Source organism: Scleropages formosus, chromosome 5 (genome assembly GCF_900964775.1).
Source record: "Scleropages formosus chromosome 5, fSclFor1.1, whole genome shotgun sequence".
Lineage (NCBI taxonomy): Eukaryota > Metazoa > Chordata > Actinopteri > Osteoglossiformes > Osteoglossidae > Scleropages > Scleropages formosus.
The window spans coordinates 9,246,972-9,266,189 of record NC_041810.1 but is presented as its reverse complement, the minus strand read 5'-3'; the positions used below and the strand labels follow the sequence as shown (position 1 = coordinate 9,266,189).

At 43.9% G+C, this 19,218-nt stretch overlaps 1 protein-coding gene across 1 annotated transcript; it reads left to right on the top strand.

Annotated features, from left to right (window-relative positions):
- The first annotated feature begins 909 nt into the window (after window positions 1-909).
- Window positions 910-18,883, top strand: LOC108931125 (deleted in malignant brain tumors 1 protein-like). Its single transcript, XM_029251872.1, has 20 exons — window positions 910-1,004; window positions 3,302-3,619; window positions 4,506-4,817; window positions 5,102-5,416; window positions 5,587-5,919; window positions 6,163-6,465; window positions 7,165-7,467; window positions 8,711-8,996; window positions 9,101-9,246; window positions 9,685-9,803; window positions 9,951-10,002; window positions 14,280-14,321; window positions 14,444-14,563; window positions 14,694-14,792; window positions 16,502-16,573; window positions 16,786-16,848; window positions 17,064-17,129; window positions 17,426-17,509; window positions 18,655-18,684; window positions 18,715-18,883. Exons 1-20 carry the CDS (start codon window positions 941-943, stop codon window positions 18,861-18,863), a joined length of 3,276 nt encoding a protein of 1,091 aa, XP_029107705.1. The 5' UTR covers window positions 910-940; the 3' UTR covers window positions 18,864-18,883.
- The last annotated feature ends 335 nt before the right edge of the window (window positions 18,884-19,218 follow it).

The following is a 19,218-nucleotide window of genomic DNA, read 5'->3' as shown; positions in this document are numbered from 1 at the left end:
TGTTATATTGGTTGCTGGTGTCCAAAATATTGAAAGTGAGGAAAAATCTTTTCATTTACATGAAATACAAGGAAAAATAAGGAAATAAATGAAAAACAAGTCTTTGCTCAGCCAGTTGGACACTAAACCTGACCTTGTAAAATTCATGCAGAACTGAACACAAATAACTTGCAGCAAGTTTATATTTTTTGATGGTACATATTCAGTGTATCGTTGTAATTCCAACTTTATTTATAGCTTAGTGCCGCCACCTGCTGTAGGTGCAGTAATTCATAAACAGATGTTGAAATGACTGCTGAAGAGAATCAGCAAGTTGCTGCAAACTGCATTTACTGGTTCACATTACTTGGTTTTCACCATGCTTTCTCTGTTGGTATAATGTGTATTTATTCTGATGTTGCAGCCTTTCATTTCCGCTGAGGAATAACCATGAAATAAACGTACTGTTAACATGAAATGTACTGAACAGCTCATATAAAGATTTTACATGCAGCTGCAGAGAAGCAGAACTGGGCAAAAAACACATTTAATATAATACAGCAAAACCAGCATTTTTGGGTTTCTGCTTCATTTCAAAGAAGCTTGTTCCTTGGCACATCATGAATATGTCACTTTTTAAGCAAGTAAACATTCAGAACTCTGAAAAAGTCTGTGCTTTTTAATCAAAGTGCTTTACAGTGGAAGGAGGAGTCAAGTCAGACCTCAGCGCTACAGTATCTGTATATATGGAGGAAACACACAGAGATTCCTCTGATTGGTGTTTCCACACTTTTCATGTGTTCCTGTACTCCTCTCATAAGGCAATGCTGAGTGTGATTGGTGGCTGGGGGCGTGTTCTCCATGGGGGTCCAGGATGGTACAAAGGCACTCGCTCGCCCTGAGAGCTCACAGCTCAAGGTTGGGTTCTGAACTTTGCTCTGAGGACAGTTGGTTTGTGCTCATGAAGATGGAGAGCTGTCTGTTCATCCTCATGCTCTCATCCCTGCTCCTGTCCACCACAGCCGGTAAGTACCATGGTTTACCTCTGCTCCAGGGCTCCTCTCACATGTCGGGATTTTAGGGGTCAGGGGACGACAGTCTGAAAGGTGAGGTAGTTTGTAGAGGCTGTGCAAACAGTAAATATAAAATGCAACCTGCTGCAACACTGATGTATTTAAGTTGCTGTTTGAGAGTAAAATATTGGTACAAAGACACTGAAACTTCAAAGTTCTTGCAAGTAGTTTAATTACTTACATTTCTGTTTATATGTTTGGTTTTATATGAACAGCTGCATCCACAGTTATTTGTTTTAATTTCATTTTGAGAACTTTTCTTCCCCTTGATAATTCTTGTTTTATATTTACTTAGTGCACTTCTTCACGTTTTATGAGTGTAATAGTGTAAAAAGGCAGTTCGGTAATTAAGGACATGAACTTGTTACTTAGAAGACTGTTGGTTCTAGACCACATACCCCTCTGTGCTGTAGAACTCCTTCCAACTGCTGTAGGTCACCTACAAGATACATGGGTCAAATACCCATTGACGAAGACAAATAAAAAAAAAAATAAATAAATAAATAAATAAATAAATAAATAAATAAAAAGCTTTAGATAAGGGTTAAAGAATGAATTAGCACATTTTTTTTTTTTTTTTTTTTTTTAATTAAAAAAAATTACTTAATTATTGAGGGCATAGGGGGGCGCGGTGGTGCAGTGGGTTGGACCAGGTCCTGCTCTCCGGTGGGTCTGGGGTTTGAGTCCCGCTTGGGGTGCCTTGCGGCAGACTGGCATCCCGTTCTGGGTGTCCCCCTCCCCCTCCGGCCTTACGCCCTGTGTTGCCGGGTAGGCTCCGGTTCCCTGCGACCCTGTCTGGGAGAAGCGGCTCAGCAAGTGTGTGTCTGTGTGTCTGTGTGTATTGGGGCATGGTGGCGCAGCGGGTTTGACTGGGTTCTGCTCTCCAGTGTGCCTGGGATTCAGTCTTGCTTGGGGTGCCTTTTGATGGACTGGCGTCCCATCCTAGGTGTGTCCCCTCTAGCCATGCACCCTGTGTTGCTGGGTTAGGCTCCGGTTCACCATGACGCTGCTTGGGACATGCAGTTTAGGTCAATGTATGTGTGTGTGTTTGTGTAGTTAATTATTACTAACTGCCTGTTCACATTTGTGGTGAATGGAGATTTTATGTACAGATTCTTTTACGTATGCATAAAATAAAATGTTGCAATTAATATTTTTTTGTAGTATTACTTTTAATAGAAACACATGCGTTACATAGAATTTTGTGCAAAATGCCGAACAGACAAAATTTCTGAGTTAATAAAAGCACATAGATAAAGAAAAAATAAAACTGGGAAAATATACAAGTTTTAAACACCTCAAGAACTGAGTCCATTTCATTATTTTTTATAGCAGTGTATTGATGAGAGTGACAAAAATGTAGCTTATTACAGGTATGTGGTTATATGTGTTTGCATCTGTTTAAACTGACAAAGATTATCTTCAGTGTTTTAAATTAAAGACAAAATTTACCTTAGACTCTAGTGTTACGTGTTTTCCAGTAGGTATCTAGTAACATTAAAAAATCTGAACTTCTTTAAGATTGTTTAAAAACAAATGGTCTTCTGGCTTTCTGGACTAATACTTTGTATACATACATTACTTACATATTGAATACAGTATATTTATTGCTTGTAGTAGTTGAATACATTAATTTTTGTTGGATTATTACATTCTTACAGATTTTCATTGCAAAAATTAAGTAATACAGTTAATTTATACATTTCAATGTAATATGAGGAAGCTAAAGCATGATTAGGTATAATCAGTAATGAAATAAAGCTGAAATTTGCTGAAATCAGTATTTCAAATATAAAACACACAGATCTAATTTTATACAATATAAATCATATATGTACATGTCTGCAACATAACTAAAAATTTAAACCAGATGTTCCACATTTTTTTATATGTAGAGTGAAATTCACTTACTGAATTGCTTGAAGAAAATCAAAATAAAAGTGTTTATAAAATATACATCTAAATGTCTGCAACATAACTTAAAATTCTGAGTCCTGAAATTTCACCTCCTGAACACTGGAATTTTGAGGTGAAAAAATCTCAGTAAAAATGACAGTAAAAGTCCAACAGGTATAAAAATGACACTGATCTCTCATGTTTCTTTAACACGCTGTTACACCTGTTACATTTAACTGTGTTTCGAATCTCCTTGTAACTCTGATCATATCAGAGCTTTTTGGAAACTCAGCTGAAGCTCAAGCTGAAACATGTAAAAGACTCCACTGGAGTCTCTGTGTCTCTTCTTCCAGACAGTGATGTGAGGCTGGTGAACGGCAAAAGTCCGTGTGAGGGAAGAGTGGAGGTTCGTCATCAAGGAGAGTGGGGAACTGTGTGTGGAGGTGGCTGGGATATAACGGATGCCTCAGTGGTGTGTAGACAGATCATGTTCTGTGGAGATGCTGTAGCAGCACCGCAATACGGTCACTTTGGAGCAGGAACAGGAAAGATCTGGTTGTCCTACGTGGACTGTGGAGGTTCAGAATCTACACTGAAGGACTGCGGACACAGAGGATGGGGTAGTGATTATGGCTGCGAACATGTTCATGACGCTGGAGTCATCTGCTCAGGTAGGAGACTTTTCTGTCTTGTTGAAGTTTATCATTTATTCATTTATTCTTGTTCCCGTTCATTCCTCCTGTCCATTATTTTTTACTTGTCGTAATTTGCCCATTTCTTGACTTTTCTGAATTATCGCGATAAGTTAGTTTTACTTGATTCAGAGTCACGAAGAGGATTTTCTGTGTTTCTGTTCCGTTGTAATTTGACAATTATAATTGTTCTTTTTCTTTTCCTCAGTAAACGCCGTCGGTATGTACTAAATGTCTCTGCTTTGTGTTCTCAATAATTTATCGATTATTAATATTGGTCAATAACTCGCTCGCTAATTTGTCGCTCCGTTGTTTCGATTCGTCGATGTTTTCCTACAACTTAGTTAGGTGTTCAAGTTTAATTAATTAATGTATTAGTAATACTGTGCGTTATATGTATGTATCTTGTATGTCGTTTTATGAGTGTTTGTGCTCAGTGTTGGATGCCACATGGAATGTGAGTTTTGCCAATTTTGTTCTTTCCAGTTTCACTCTTTTCTCTTGAATAAATTGGACGAATCGTTACTGAGGGGCGAGTTTAGCAGCCTCTCAAAGTGTACATGGAACATATTAATTTTCAATATCAGTCCCAGCAGTGTTTGAATACAGTGTGTTTTTTAGGTTCAAGTGCAGGTTCCTCTACTGACTGAGCTCTTCATGTTCAGCTACTTGTTCAGTGTGATGAGAACAGGGATCTTTCAACGTCTCCACTTTTCTTTAACACACAGAAAGATCCGTGTTTCCCGTTAGATTCCAGTGTTTCCATACATTCATAACTGTCTCTTTATCTACAGGAAGGGATTCATATTTGGAACGGAGCCAGTGATGGTTTTGCTTTCCATATATCTGCTGTTTTTCTTCTCAGGTTTAGCTGTACGCCTGGCAGGGGGACCTCACCTGTGTTCTGGGAGACTAGAATTCCATCATAAAGAATCATGGAACACAGTGTGTGACCCCGACTTTGACCTCCAGGACGCAAAGGTTGTGTGTCGACAGCTGGGCTGTGGGACACCTGTACAGGTGCAGGGAGCAGCAGTTTTTGGTAAAGGGGACGACCAGGTGTGGAAGAACAAGATTGAGTGCGGAGGTGATGAACGTGACTTTGGTCAGTGTTTACGATCATCCACAAAGGAGACAAAGTGCACTCATGACACTGATGTGGGACTGGAGTGTTTTTGTAAGTGTCTTTTTCAAGTGTCTTGATTTTGAAGCGAAAGCAACAACTTCACATCTTTTCACTTTCCAGTTTAAACAGAAAATGGAGGTAATGGTGTAAATAGAAAATTTCATGAATATTGATTAACAATTATTTTGAAAAATTTATCTTCTAAGAGTAATCAGTAATATGATGCCCTGGAATATTTTTGTCCATTGATATTTAAATGTCAGCTTCTAGAAAGTGTGTTGTCTTTTGATATTTCTTTTATTTTACGTTCTCTAATCCCCCTGCACTTTACCCAGGGTACACAAACTCCAGACTGGTGGATGGCCCAGACTCCTGTTCTGGGAGGGTGGAGTTACAGTACCTCACTGAGTGGGGCACAATGTGTGATGCATCCTGGGATCTGAGAGCAGCCAATGTCCTCTGTCAGCAGCTGGGCTGTGGGAGCGCTGTGGCAGTGCCAGGACAGGCCTGGTTTGGAAAGGGCAGTGGCCCCATCTGGGCTGATGTGTTTGAGTGTCAGGGGGAGGAGACACACCTGTCCCGGTGTGTCGTTTCTTCATGGAACCGAGCTGTGTGCTCTCATGGACACGATGCAGGAGTCATCTGTAATGGTGAGGAGTGCTGTGCTCAACACTGTACTGTAGGAGAGGGGTCACAGTCAAATGTCTGTTTAGAAACATTATTCTGTAGAATAGCTCCGTTGAGTATAAAACTCATTGAAATAATATACTAAGCATGAAATGAACTGCTGGCACTGTAAGAGATGCTGATGTTTCTACAGGATCATCTCTCTCAACCCTCAATGGGACGGTCCGACTGTCTGGAGAAGGTGGCTGTGGGGGTCAGTTGGAGGTTCACTACCAGCACACCTGGAGCAGAGTTCTCCTGGACTCCTGGAGCTTCAAGGAGGCTTCTGTGGTCTGCAGACAGCTGGGCTGTGGTTCTGCACTGAGGATCTACAGCTCCTCCCTGTCTGGGACAGGGGACACTGATGTGTGTCTCACAGGGTATCAGTGCTCTGGGACTGAGTCTCACCTGCTCAACTGCAGTGCTCCAGATACAGTCAACTGCAGTTCCAGCCCATATGTGTCCATAGTGTGTTCCAGTGAGTACACATGACTTCTACAGCCTTTTCATAATGAATATTGTTTGGATATGGATGGATTATTCTGGTTATTTTATGTTAACTCTGTTTTACAAAACATCCTGGGTATGTCCCCTCCCCCTTCAGCCTTGTGCCCCGTGTTGTCGGGTTAGGCTCCGGCTCGCCATGACCCCGCTCTTGTAGACAATGTGTGTTTGTGTGTGTTTTATAAAAAACATGGTATCTTCTTTCCTGTGTACCTTCTTCCAGAACACAGGTCCCTGAGGCTGGTGGGTGATGAGGGCGGCTGTGCAGGGAGGCTGGAGGTGTTCCACCAGGGCTCCTGGGGGACAGTGTGTGATGACTCCTGGGACCTGAATGATGCTCAGGTGGTGTGCAGGCAGCTCCAGTGTGGGACGGCTCTCCGCTCTACCTATTTTGGTCCAGGAAATGGATCTATATGGCTGGATGAGGTTGGCTGTGTGGGGAACGAATCATCTCTGTGGGACTGTCCCTCTTCACAGTGGGGGAACCATGACTGCGTTCACAAGGAGGATGTTGGAGTTGAGTGTTCAGGTCAGTTCTTTTCACAACATAAGACCTGATAAACAGTGAAGATATTCTGTAAAGGAGTTTTCATAACACCTTGCACTAAGATATAATGAAGAAAAATTTAATGTAGTAATGGTTAATAGTGCTTCTATAGTTTTGACTAAAATAGTAATATTAAAACTTGAATTAAATAATGTCAGCAATTTGTTTATCCAGATGGATAATTCAGTTCTTTCAGTTTTTTGGTGGTGTGATGTAATATGTGTGATGTTGGTGTGATGATGTTGACATTGATGAAGACTGTGAGCCGAAAAGCAGGATGATGGACAAAAATGCAGGATATTTTTTGCGATCAGGAGGGACAAGGCAAATATTATAGTCAGGGACAGGCAAAGGGTCAGGTCGTTTGGGGAACGTTATTTGGGGTTGAGAATCCGGAGACGTAATCAAAAGGGGCAAAGTAGTGGGTCTTTACCGTGGAAGTTGTGGAGCCAGTCAGGGGAGCAGGTAGGGGTGGGACAAAGAACAGGAACAGGTTCGGAGGACTGCTGAGTGCAGAGGGGACCATTATCTCGATTAAGATTCCACAACTGGAAGGCGGTAGTTTGGTGTCTTATACTTCCCCGTCCTGATTGCTACCAGGTGTCCTCGTTTGGGGTATTGTGGTTGTGACAGATGTCTTATGCTCTTGCTAATATCAAGTTCTTGTCCATTTCCTTGCAGAGTACAAAGATCTGAGACTGGCTGAACGTTGCTCCGGGCAGGTGGAGGTTTACTACAATGGCACCTGGGGAAACGTGTGTTTCAGTCAAATGGAGACCAATACAGCAAGTCTAATATGTCAGCAGCTCAACTGTGGGAAGAGCGGGACTGTTTCTAATACAGAATCTCGACTGAAAGGAGCTCCAAACTGGCTGGATATTGTCAAATGTCGCCCACATGACTCCACACTGTGGCAGTGTCCATCCTCTCCCTGGGGACAGAATAAATGTGATGATGGTGAAGTGGCCCTCATTACCTGTGAACGTAAGATTATTTTATTTTATTCTTTTAGTTTCTTTTGCATTTGTTCTGTAGTTTTGTCCGTAAATTCAAGTCTGTATAGCTGCAGTGATCTATTCCCTGAAACGTAAGGCACCTGGCACGGTACACTCTAGACAATCACTCACACACATAGACACTCATTCACGCTCATACTACCGGAAATTTTGAGTTACAAATGAAGTTGAAACAGCTATCTTTGATCTGTGGGAGGAAACCAGAGCACCTGGAGAAAGTTCAGACAAACACAAGGAGAACATAAAATATTTACACAGACTGAGCTTGACTTAAACCCCCATCCAGTTGTCTAACCCAGGCACTGAGAAGAACTCACCCCACTTGTCATGGCATTGTATCACCCTTGATAAATACATGAAAGGATTAAATTGGTGGAGTTTCAAGGACGATTTTATTGAAACTCACTTAAGAGAGTGAAAAAAGAACGAGTGGAAGACAATGAATGGTGAAGACATGGCCTTGTGAACTGAAGCTTACATGTTCATGTCTCACTTCCCATTACTGTTATAACACACACACACACACACACACACTTTCGGAACCGCTTATCCCATACGGGGTCGCGGGGAACTGGAGCCTACCCGGCAACACAGAGCGTAAGGCCAGAGGGGGTGGGACACACCCCGAACGGGATGCCAGTCTGCGACAAGGCACCTCAAGCGGGACTTGAACCCCAGACCTGCTGGAGAGTAGAACCCAGTCCAACCCACTGCGCCACTGCGCCACCGCACCCCCGCCACCTACTATTATAATACCATTGAGGAATTACCTTGAATTGCTCTGGTAAAAACTACCCTCCTGAATGAATGGGTAAATCATTGTAAGGAAGTTAGTTTGCTGACAACCGCTTTGGACAATTGTTTATTGTAAACTGTAAATTGCTTTGGATAAAGGTGTGAGCTGAAAAAATATTCATCAGTGGACAATTCTGAGAAATCTTACTCAGAGCATGAAAATTAATTATTAAAATTATACATATTAAGGTTCCTGCAATAAATCCATTCGGGGTGTATGCTGCTTGCTTTGCGCACTAGTTTTATGGGATAGGTTTCAGACCACTGTGACTCTACCGTAGAAACAAATGCTGTTGAAATTGTGTGAGTAAATATACATAACAAAGGTATTTTGACTGGAGAACTTTCCAGTATTTATAGAGTCACCCACATAACTCGGTGGGAATTAAATTTCTCCATCTGTCTTCTCTCTCCAGAAAAAAATGTGGCTTTGAAAGGAACGGCAACTCAGTCGTCCCAATATGACTCTTATGGTGCTGCTGGCAATGCTATTGATGGAAACAGAAATACAAAGTATACAGATGGGTCCTGCACTCACACCAATCAGGACTCCAAACCATGGTGGAGACTGGACCTGCAGGATGTTTTCACTGTGACCTCAGTGACCATCACCAACAGAGGGGACTGCTGCTCAGAGAGGATCGATGGTGCAGAGATTCGTGTTGGAAACTCCCTGGATGACAATGGCAACCAGAATCCCCTGTACAGTGTTGTTATCCTTATTGGCATGGATTTTGAAACACTTTTCACCATCAAATGTATTTAATGTAAGATGTGTAGGACTTTAAATGTATTTCACATTTCAGATGTGCAGTGGTTCCCTCCATTGCAGAAGGACAGTCCAGTTCCTTCCAGTGTAATTGGACAATGGGACGCTATGTCAGTGTGGTCCTCCCAAAACCCGGCATCCTGACTCTGTGTGAAGTTGAAGTTAATGGACACGATAGCAGTGGTTGGTATAAACCGGAAAGGTGTTTCTGTCTTATTAGTTATTAAAATCTCAGTATCACAGTTAGAGATGTCTTGACACTAGTCATTCAACAACATTTACATAAAAAGGTGTTGGTAGAGAGCGACAAAACTGATCATAACTCAGGAGATTATGACTGCTGATGACTTAATTAATGATCTGCAAAGACTGTGTGGAAGTCCAGTGTTCATATCTGAAAGAACTGTGGTTTTGTGGTTCTGACAAGGCTTCCCATTTGCTCTAGTTTGAGAATATACTTATTAACATTACATACATATTACATGTATACATGTTAGATTAAAATTAACAACCAGAAACTATGCTCCAGAGTACATTCAGTTCAGACTTGTCCACTATGTCATTCTTTGTCAGAGTATCTTGCTGCTTTGTGGTCAGTCACAGTCTTTATTTACCCTCTAGGCTACCTGCCCCTGAGACTGCAGGGGGGCAACACGATGTGCTCAGGGAGGGTGGAGCTGTGGTATGAGGGCTCCTGGGGGACCATCTGTGACGACTTATGGGACATAAATGATGCCCAGGTGGTCTGCAGACAGCTGGGTTGTGGGACAGCACTGAAGGCTCATGGGAATGCTGCCTTTGGGAGAGGAAACGGTCCAATTTGGCTGAATGAGGTAAAGTGCTGGGGCAGTGAGCTCCACCTGCGGGACTGTCCTCACTCTCTTCAGGACCACAGGACCTCCTGCTCTCACAAAGAGGATGCTGGTGTCACTTGTGAAGGTGAGAATTGCTGTGCAGCTTTATTGCTCTCAGCATGGATTTCTGTCATATCAACAGTTTAACAAAAAGATCCGTAAAAGATATAACGACAGAAATTTCAAACAAAAGTATAATTACAAGTTGCTGTGTCTGGGGTTTCATTGTTAATGATTAAATTGGAAGGGGGCGCAGTGGGTTGGACCGAGTCCTGCTCTCCAGTGGGTCTGGGGTTCAAGTCCCGCTTGGGGTGCCTTGTGCCAGACTGGCATCCCATCCTGAGTGTGTCCCCTCCCCCTCCAGCCTTACGCCCTGTGTTGCCGGGTAGGCTCCGGCTCCCCGCGACCCTGTATGGGACAAGCTGTTCAAATGATGTGTGTGATGATGTGTGTATATATATATATTTTTATGTATTTATATTAAATTTATAGTGTAATGAAGACCACATGGTGGTTCTGGTCTCTGGTCTGTACAGCATGGTGGCCCAGTCGGTAGGACTGGTGTCTCATAACACCAATTTTGTGAGAATTAAAAGTGGATTTTATCCCAGCTCGGTCTCCCTGGAGTTGGCATGTTCTCTCAGTGATCGTGAGGGTTTCCTCTGAATACGTTGGTTTCCTCTCACCATCCAAAAACATGTATTTCATGTGAACTGGTGACTTAGCCTGTAGAATATATGTGTATACATGTTTATGTCTTTTATGTTCCTGTGCTGGATAGGTGGGTGAAGGTAGGGAGTTCTGTGTAACGTATTAAGGCAGATTAGATAAAAACATCAGTTAAATCCCACATTTTACATCGCTTTCATTTCAGTTAATTTTTATAGATGGAAAAGCATCTTCTAAAACAATCAATGTACATGTCTTGTGCTGCTCAGCTTTTGGGAAGCACAAAAAATCCATATTTCCATCCATCCATCTTCCTCCACTCTCCGGGAAAGGGGCGCGGGGGCAGCAGTCCGAGCAGAGTCCTCCACACTTCCTTTTCCCCGCACACCTCCTCCAGTTCCTCTGGGGGAACCCCAAGGCGTTCCCAGGCCAGCCGGGAGACATAGTCTCTCCAACGTGTCCTGTGTCTGCCCCGAGGCCTCCTCCCAATGGGACAAGCCCGGAACACCTCCCCGGGGAGGCGTCCAGGAGGCATCCGGAACAGATGCCTGAGCCACCTCAACTGGCTCCTCTCGATGCGGAGGAGCAGCGGCTCTACTCCGAGCTCCTCACCCTATCCCTAAGGGTGCGCCCAGCCACTCTGCGGAGGAAACTCATTTCTGCCGCTTGTATCCGCGATCTCATTCTTTCGGTAATTATCCAGAGTTCACGACCACAGATGAGGGTAGGAACGTAGATCGACCGGTAAATTGAGAGCTTCGCCTTACGACTCAGCTCCCTCTTCACCACAACAGCCTGGTACAATGACCACATTACTGCGGACGCCGCACCGATAACCGTCTGTCAACCTGCCGCTCCATTTTTCCCTCACTCGTGAACAAGACCCCGAGATACTTAAACTCCTCCACTTGAGGGAGCAACTTCCCCCTAACCCGGAGGGGGCAATCCACCTTTTTCCGACTGAGAACCATGGCCTCGGATTTGGAGGTGCTGATTCTCATCCCTGCCACTTCGCACTCGGCTGCAAACCTCCCCAGTGCACGCTGCAAGTCTTGATCTGATGAAGCCAACAGGACCACATCGTCCGCAAAAAGCAGAGACGAGATCTCCGGTCATACAGGGAATGAACAGCCCGTAGCAGCGAGCCCCGAACCCCATAATCCCGAAGTACCTCCCATAGGATGCCACAAGGGACACTGTCGAATGCCTTCTCCAGGTCCGCAAAACACATATGGACTGGTTGGGCAAACTCCCACGAACCCTCCAGCACCCTAGTGAGGGTATAGAGCTGGTCCAGTGTTCCACGGCCAGGGCGAAAACCGCATTGCTCCTCCTGAATCCGAGGTTCGACTATCGGTCGGATTCTCCTTTCCAGTACCCTGGCATAGACTTTCCCAGGGAGGCTAAGGAGTGTGATCCCCCTGTAGTTGGAACACAATCTCCGGTCCCCCTTCATGAAAAGAGGGACCACCACCCCGGTCTGCCAGTCCAGAGGCACCGTTCCCGAACTCCACGCAATGCTGCAGAGGCGTGTCAACCAAGACAGCCGCACAACATCCAGAGACTTGGGAAACTCGGGGCGGATCTCATCCACCCCCGGAGCCTTGCCACTGAGGAGTTTTTTGACTACCTCAGCAACTTCAGCCAGGGTAATGGACGAGTCCCCCCCCCGAGTCCCCGGCCTCAGCTTTCTCTATGGAAGGCGCATCGAAGGGATTGAGGAGATCCTCAAAGTACTCCTTCCACCGCCCGAGGACATCCTCAGCTGAGGTCAGCAGCGCACCACTTCCACTGTAAACAGTGTTTGTGGAACACCGCTTCCCCCCCTGAGTCGCCGGATGGTTTACCAGAATCTCTTTGAGGCCGACCGAAAGTCTTCCTCCATGGCCTCACCGAACTCCTCCCAAGCCCGAGTTTTTGCAGCGGCGACTGCCAGAGCCGCGTTCTGTTTGGCCCGTCGGTACCCGTCAGCTGCTTCAGGAGTCCCATGAGCCAGCCAGGCCCGATAGAACTCCTTCTCCAGCTTGACGGCATCCCTTACCTCCGGTGTCCACCACCATGTTCGGGGATTGCCGCCGCCACAGGCGCCGGAGACCTTATGGCCGCAGCTCCGAACCGCCGCCCCAACAATGGAGGCGTGGAACATAGTCCATTCGGACTCGATGTCCCCAGTCTCCCTCGGGACCTGGTTCAAGCTCTGTCAGAGGTGGAAGCTGAAGACCTCTCTGACAGAGGCTTCTGCCAAACGTTCCCAACAAACCCTCACTATGCGTTTGGGCCTGCCAGGTCTGTCCAGCTTTTTCCCCCGCCATCGAATCCAATTCACCACCAGGTGGTGATCAGTTGACAGCTCAGCCCCTCTCTTCACCCGAGTGTCCAAGACATATGGCCGAAGGTCAGAAGAAACGACTACAAAGTCGATCATCGACCTCCGACCTAGGGTGTCCTGGTGCCAAGTGCACCGATGGACATCCTTATGCATGAACATGGTGTTCGTTATGGATAAACCGTGACTAGCACAGAAATCCAATAACAACTCACCGCTCGGGTTCAGATCAGGGAGGCCGTTCCTCCCAATCACGCCCCTCCAGGTGTCACTGTCGCTACCCACGTGGGCGTTAAAGTCCCCCAGTAGAACGACAGAGTCCCCAGTGGGAGCGCTTTCCAGCACGCCCTCCAGGGACTCCAAGAAGGCCGGGTACTCTACACTGCCGCTAGGCGCATAAGCACAAACGACAGTGAGAGACCATTCCCTGACCCGAAGGTGTAGGGAGATGACCCTCTCATTCACCGGGGTAGACTCCAACACATGGCGACTAAACTGGGGGGCTATTAATAAGCCCACACCCGCCCGCCGCCTCTCACCCTGGGCAACGCCAGAATAGTGGAGAGTCCACCCTTGGTCGAGAAGAGTGGTTCCAGAACCCAAGCTGTGAGTGGAAGTGAGCCCGACTATATCTAGATGGTATCTCTCAACTTCCCGCACCAGCTCAGGCTCCTTCCCCGCCAGCGAGGTGACATTCCAAGTCCCAAAAACCAGAGTTGGCGCCCAAGGTTTGGGTCGGCCGGGCACTCGGCCCCGACCACCGCCCAAATCACAATGCACTGGCCCCTTACGGTCTCTCCGGCAGGTGGTGAGCCCACCAAAGAGCGGCTCCACGTCATGGCTTCGGGCTGAGCCCGGCCAGGCCCCGTGGGCATAGACCCGGCCACCAGGCGCTCACATGCGAGCCCACCCCCCCCCCCCCCAGGCCTGGCTCCAGGGTGGGGCCCCGGTGACCCCATACCGGGCAGGGTAAACAAAAGCCTTGATTTTTTTTCTTCATAAGGGGTTTTTGAATCGCGCTTAACCCCTCCGTGAACCGCCACCTTACCGTGGTGGAGGGGTTTGAGTGCCTGAATGAGTCCAGGAGCTATGTTGCCTGGGGCTATATGCCCCTGGTAGGGTCTCCCATGGCAAACAGGTCCTGGATGACAGACGAGACAAAGCGCGGTTCAAAAATCCATATTTGTTTCATTAAAATGTTCATTTTAAACTGATTTTGTTTCAATTTTTCAGGCATATCTTCTGAATTTACATCTACTACAGGTGGAGTAAAATTTTTGTGTAACCATTTTCAGTGTACATTTGGGTGACTTAATCATACCTACTACATATATAATTATATGTACCCACCAAATAATGTTTTTCAGAAATTCCAGGAACATCCACAACTAAAACCTCAGCAAGACCAGGTATTTTCACTTGCTTTTTGTGCATGTTGACAGTGGGCAGATGAATTACATACTTTCTTTGTTCTGTATCAGGAATATATTATACAGCTCTCTCTATGTCACTCCTTCACATGCACCCAAAGCACCACGCCAAACACCCTTGTCCATCCCTCTTGTGGTGTTCCTGGTGCTGGGGGCTCTGCTCTTCCTACTGCTGGTGCTTCTGGCTGGACAGTTGTACCAGAACAGGGTTCTGAAGAGAGGTACAGAAGGACACTGCTGATTACATGATCTTTCATACACAAGCAGCATAGTTCATTTGGACAGATCTGGCCTTTTAAGGGCTTCTGATAAAATGAAATGATTTTACTGTCTGTGTTTCCACCCCTACAGCCCTGTATCAGGGGGGTCTCACCCCTCTGCATGAGGCCATTTATGAAGAGATAGAGTACAACTTGACCAGGGGAGAGACGTACAGAAACCCCAGAAAAGGTGACAACATCTTATTGTCCTCTTCATATTTGGAAAGAAGGTAGCTAACAGAAATTATACATTATTCACAACTTTTGGCAAAATGTTGTACTTTAACAATGACTCATTCACTATTCAGGTAGGAAGTTACCATGGAATATTACTAAATGTAGTTTTGGTCCATACAGATACTCTTAAAAAGGACAAAACATACAGTGGCTGTAAGGGCTTAGGAATGTTTGATTTAGGAATTTTTAAAGATTGAAGTCTTGGGGGTTTGTCACAATTAATAAGCTTTTATTGAGAGTGAAGAGAATATGAAAAAACTTGAAAAGTGCCTAGGTAAACACTGCAAACCCTCTTGTGAAAAGCTATAGGAGGCTGGGAAGAAAAAATACTTTTATTTTCAGTGATTTTAATTTAGTTTTAACTGTAACATAATATAAAGTTAATAAAACATAACAAAATAATAATGCAACCAACCTCACAGCCTAATTTTTATTTCTGAAAGACCCTGAAGGCCACTGGAATTTTAGGAGGATGGCGAGACATAGAACATTTTCATTTTTTATACCTTTATCTGAGGTATTTAAAGAACCTCACCTGTGAAAAAATGGTGGGACATCCATATTATATAACTCCAGTTGATTATGATTTAATGGTAAAAGTGACTTTAACCAGTTTTTACCTGCAGAGCTTTAGATAAAAGACACAGGAAAGGACAAGGAAGTGCGAGCAGTTTTGCTGTTTCGAACCGACAGTCGAACACTATGAGTAGTACCACATAAACAACATTGTACAAAGTGGTTCTACAGTCTACTTCCTCTTTTATTCGGAGTCCTGATTGCAGAGCACATGTCAGGAGTGCAGTAGGAGTGCTCAGGGAAGGGGAACCTCAGGCGTTCTTCACCAGGATTTATAACAGAGACCTTGGAGTTACAAACAAATTGAGTTACAAGCAGACTAACAGACTGAATAGTGCTTGCAAGTTGAGGATCCAGTGTACTTCGGAATCTTTCACAGTTTAGAAATTCAGCTGTTGTCAGTTCACCATTATAAACTTGAACATCTAATGTATATAAAGGGATACTGGTGAAAAGATACCCATACCATAAGGTCATGGTAATGCATTTACCATCTCCTGGTAAAGTTTTATGCAGCTATTACTGTGATGAAGATCAGTGCATATGGTGAAGGAAAGAAACTAACTGTGCTTAAGAGCCACACATCTGCAGTTACGTCTCTTTCTGCTAATGCAATGCACAAATTGTATTTTCTATAGGATGTGCACTGCATTAGCAGAAAAGCATCTGCTAAATGAATGAATGTAAATGTATATTTACAAAAAAATTGCAGAAAACCACAATTTTCCAACGGTTATATGTGCATATTTCAGATGTCTCTAAATGAGATGATACCTTCTGTAGATAAAAATTAGTCTGGCAGGTATGAAAAACTGTTAGGCTTCCATCTCTAACCATGTGATGGGAGCTGAAAAACCACACGAGGAGCTCGCAGCTGCAGTGCTGTAAACGGTCCAGATGAGAGACAGCAGCCAATAGGGAGGAAGAGGATGTTGGTGATAAGAGTGTCAGTTAGCGTTCCTGGGTGTGGGCGGTAGCTGCTCGAACCTCACACATCCTGTCTTCTCTCAGTGTGTGAGGCATCAGCAGAGAGAACTTCATCTATCTTCTCTCTGAGGACAGGACTGAGTGTGTGTCTCCTTACAGGAAGTGTCCTGTCTGAGGATGTGCCCTCTGGGTATGAAGATGTGGAGGACAGTGAGGGAGACCCCTTCTCAGGTAGGGGGCTTGTTGTGTGTGTCTGTGTGTGTGTGTGTGTTGTAGTTAAACTAAGACTGTTAGTGACAGTCAACCTCATAACATTATTTCCTATTATGTTCTATGTTCACATCTTTCTGTCATGTATTCTCTTTTTATGTCTTATTTCAGAATGTTTTAATTATAATAAAAAGGCATGCACGGTTTTAACTTTTTATTACTCTCACGGACAGATGAGAAGAAAGAATACTATGATGATGCTTTTCCTATGGAAAAAAGTGCAGGTGGTCTGTCAGGTGGGTTTCTGTTGGGGGCTGCAGGTCATACCACGGTAGCACTAATGTCAGTGAATGGTCTTCAAACATAAACAATTATAATATAAAGTTCCAGTCTACATTAATAAAACATAAATATAATCTAGAATGAATTCTTATCAGTCGGTAAAGACTGAGTTGAAGTGACACTGTACAACTGCTGTTAGACACAAGCGCTTTTTCTCCTTCTGTTACAGAGGATCTGCGTACAGGAGACACAGCAGAGGACTATGATGATGCTGTTACCACAGGACAGAGTCCAGGTAGTTTGTTAAATATATTAATGTGCTCAAGGTTTATGCCACCGCAATAATGTTTGTAATACACAGCATTTGAATCAAGACTTGATTTTCTTAATTGAAAATGTGATTTATTGATTACATTAACAAGCATTTCAAATTATATTAATTGTATCATAATACATTCTCCCTTTGTAGTTTGCCAGTAATAGTTGTAAGAGTTCTGGTTTAACTCCACTTGGATTTATGTAAAGAAAAGTATTTCATTGCAGCAGAAACTTGATATGTTAAATCTGAACCACACAGTCTCTCTGTTCCAGGTTCAGCACTGATGGGGACAGAAGACATAGAGGAGGACTATGATGATGCTGTGGGTGTAGAACAGAGTCCACATGTGTTACCAGGTGAGTTTCACACAAGTGATGGAATAGAACATTTGCATTTATTGATTTTAGCTGATGCTTTTCTCCAAAGCAACTTACAATGTGAAGCTATTTGCAGTTATTTACCCATTTATACAGCTGGGTAATTTTACTGCAGAAATTTACAGTAAATACCTTGTTAAGGGTACTATAGCTGGAGGTGAAACTTGAATCTGTGACCACTATGCAACCAGCTGCCCTTGTAGAACATGACTAGTTTCCTATCAGATGTGGTTTTCTGAACCACACTGTATGTCCCTGTGTCATCCTGTCCCTTAATCTATTCTGTGTGCACTAGAGGTGGGTACAAACATATTACATTTACTCCCGCACTTGTACTGAAGTACATTTCTGGAAAATATTTACGTTTCAAAATAAATTTTCATATCAATACCTTCTTCCTTTTACGAAAATATATCTTTAAAGAAAAAATATGTACTTTGACTCCATTAAATTCCTTTCACCTTCTATCCTCTACTTTTTTCGTGTAATATTTTCACTCCATAAAGTCAGTTCTCTTTTGTACTACAAACACAGTAGACCCCCCATAAGAAACAAAATTTTATAAGATTTTGTTCAATTTATTCTTGAACAGAGTCATTGGGGAAACTGCTCCTGTTATATTAATTTAAACATACGTAAGATGGTAAGACAGTGGTTGAGGTGGCGCACTGGCTTGGACCGGGTCTTGCTTTCCAGTGGGTCTGGGGTTCGAGTCCCGCTTCGGGTGCCTTGCAACAGGCTGGCATCCCATCCTGTCCTGGGTGTGTCCCCTCCCCTTCCGGCCTTATGCCCTGTGTTGCCGGCTTAAGCTCCAGTTCCCCATGACCCTGTATGGGACAAGCAGTTCACCAAATGTGCGTGTATTTGAAACTTTGTTGTACCTGTTTACATTGCTTGTATTTCAGAACATTAAAAAGCTTTATATAAATCAATGGAACTTCAGTATTTCGGTCATGTTTTGACTTGGTGCTTTTTTACTTTACATTTTGGAATGATTACTTTTTACTTCAGTAATTATTTTTGAAAGTATCATTAGGTTTGTTTGAAACGGTGTTTGGCTGCACTGACCACCTCTGGTGTGTACAAGGATGTGTGTCACTGTGTCACCTGCTGTGTCCCTGCAGAAGAAAAAGCGTTGACCACTCTGCCCCCTGGTGAGGGACCCCCTCGTGAGGGACCCCCTGGTGAGGGACCCCCTGATCCTGACCACACTGACTATGATGATGTGGGAGACGGAGGATCATCTGCAGTTCTGGAATCTCTGTGTGACTCGGAGTCCAGTCTGAGTCTGAAGGTCCTTCTGCCCAAAGCTTCAAACCAACAGGCTCATTAAGATCTGATGCTTCTGAAGTAGCTGGTAACACAGTAACCTTTGATTTTTAAGTTTTCTTTTTTCTTGTAAAAGTGTCTTTTCAGTCTTGAGGAGTAAATTTTCATGAACTGTTGTAATATTACAAATGCAAATTTAATTTTTTCACCCTTTTATTTTGTTGTTCACATTTGGAAATATATACTGAAATTAAAAGAAAATTCGTCAACTTTTGAGTCCGTTCTGTTTTTGTCTCATATGTAGTTGAGCATATAAACTAAAAAATATAATTAATGTTGTTTTATTATTCGCTATACCAGCAGGTTTTCATAGCAATGGTACAGTGTAAGCGTATGAACAATTTCAGCTGTGTACCAGT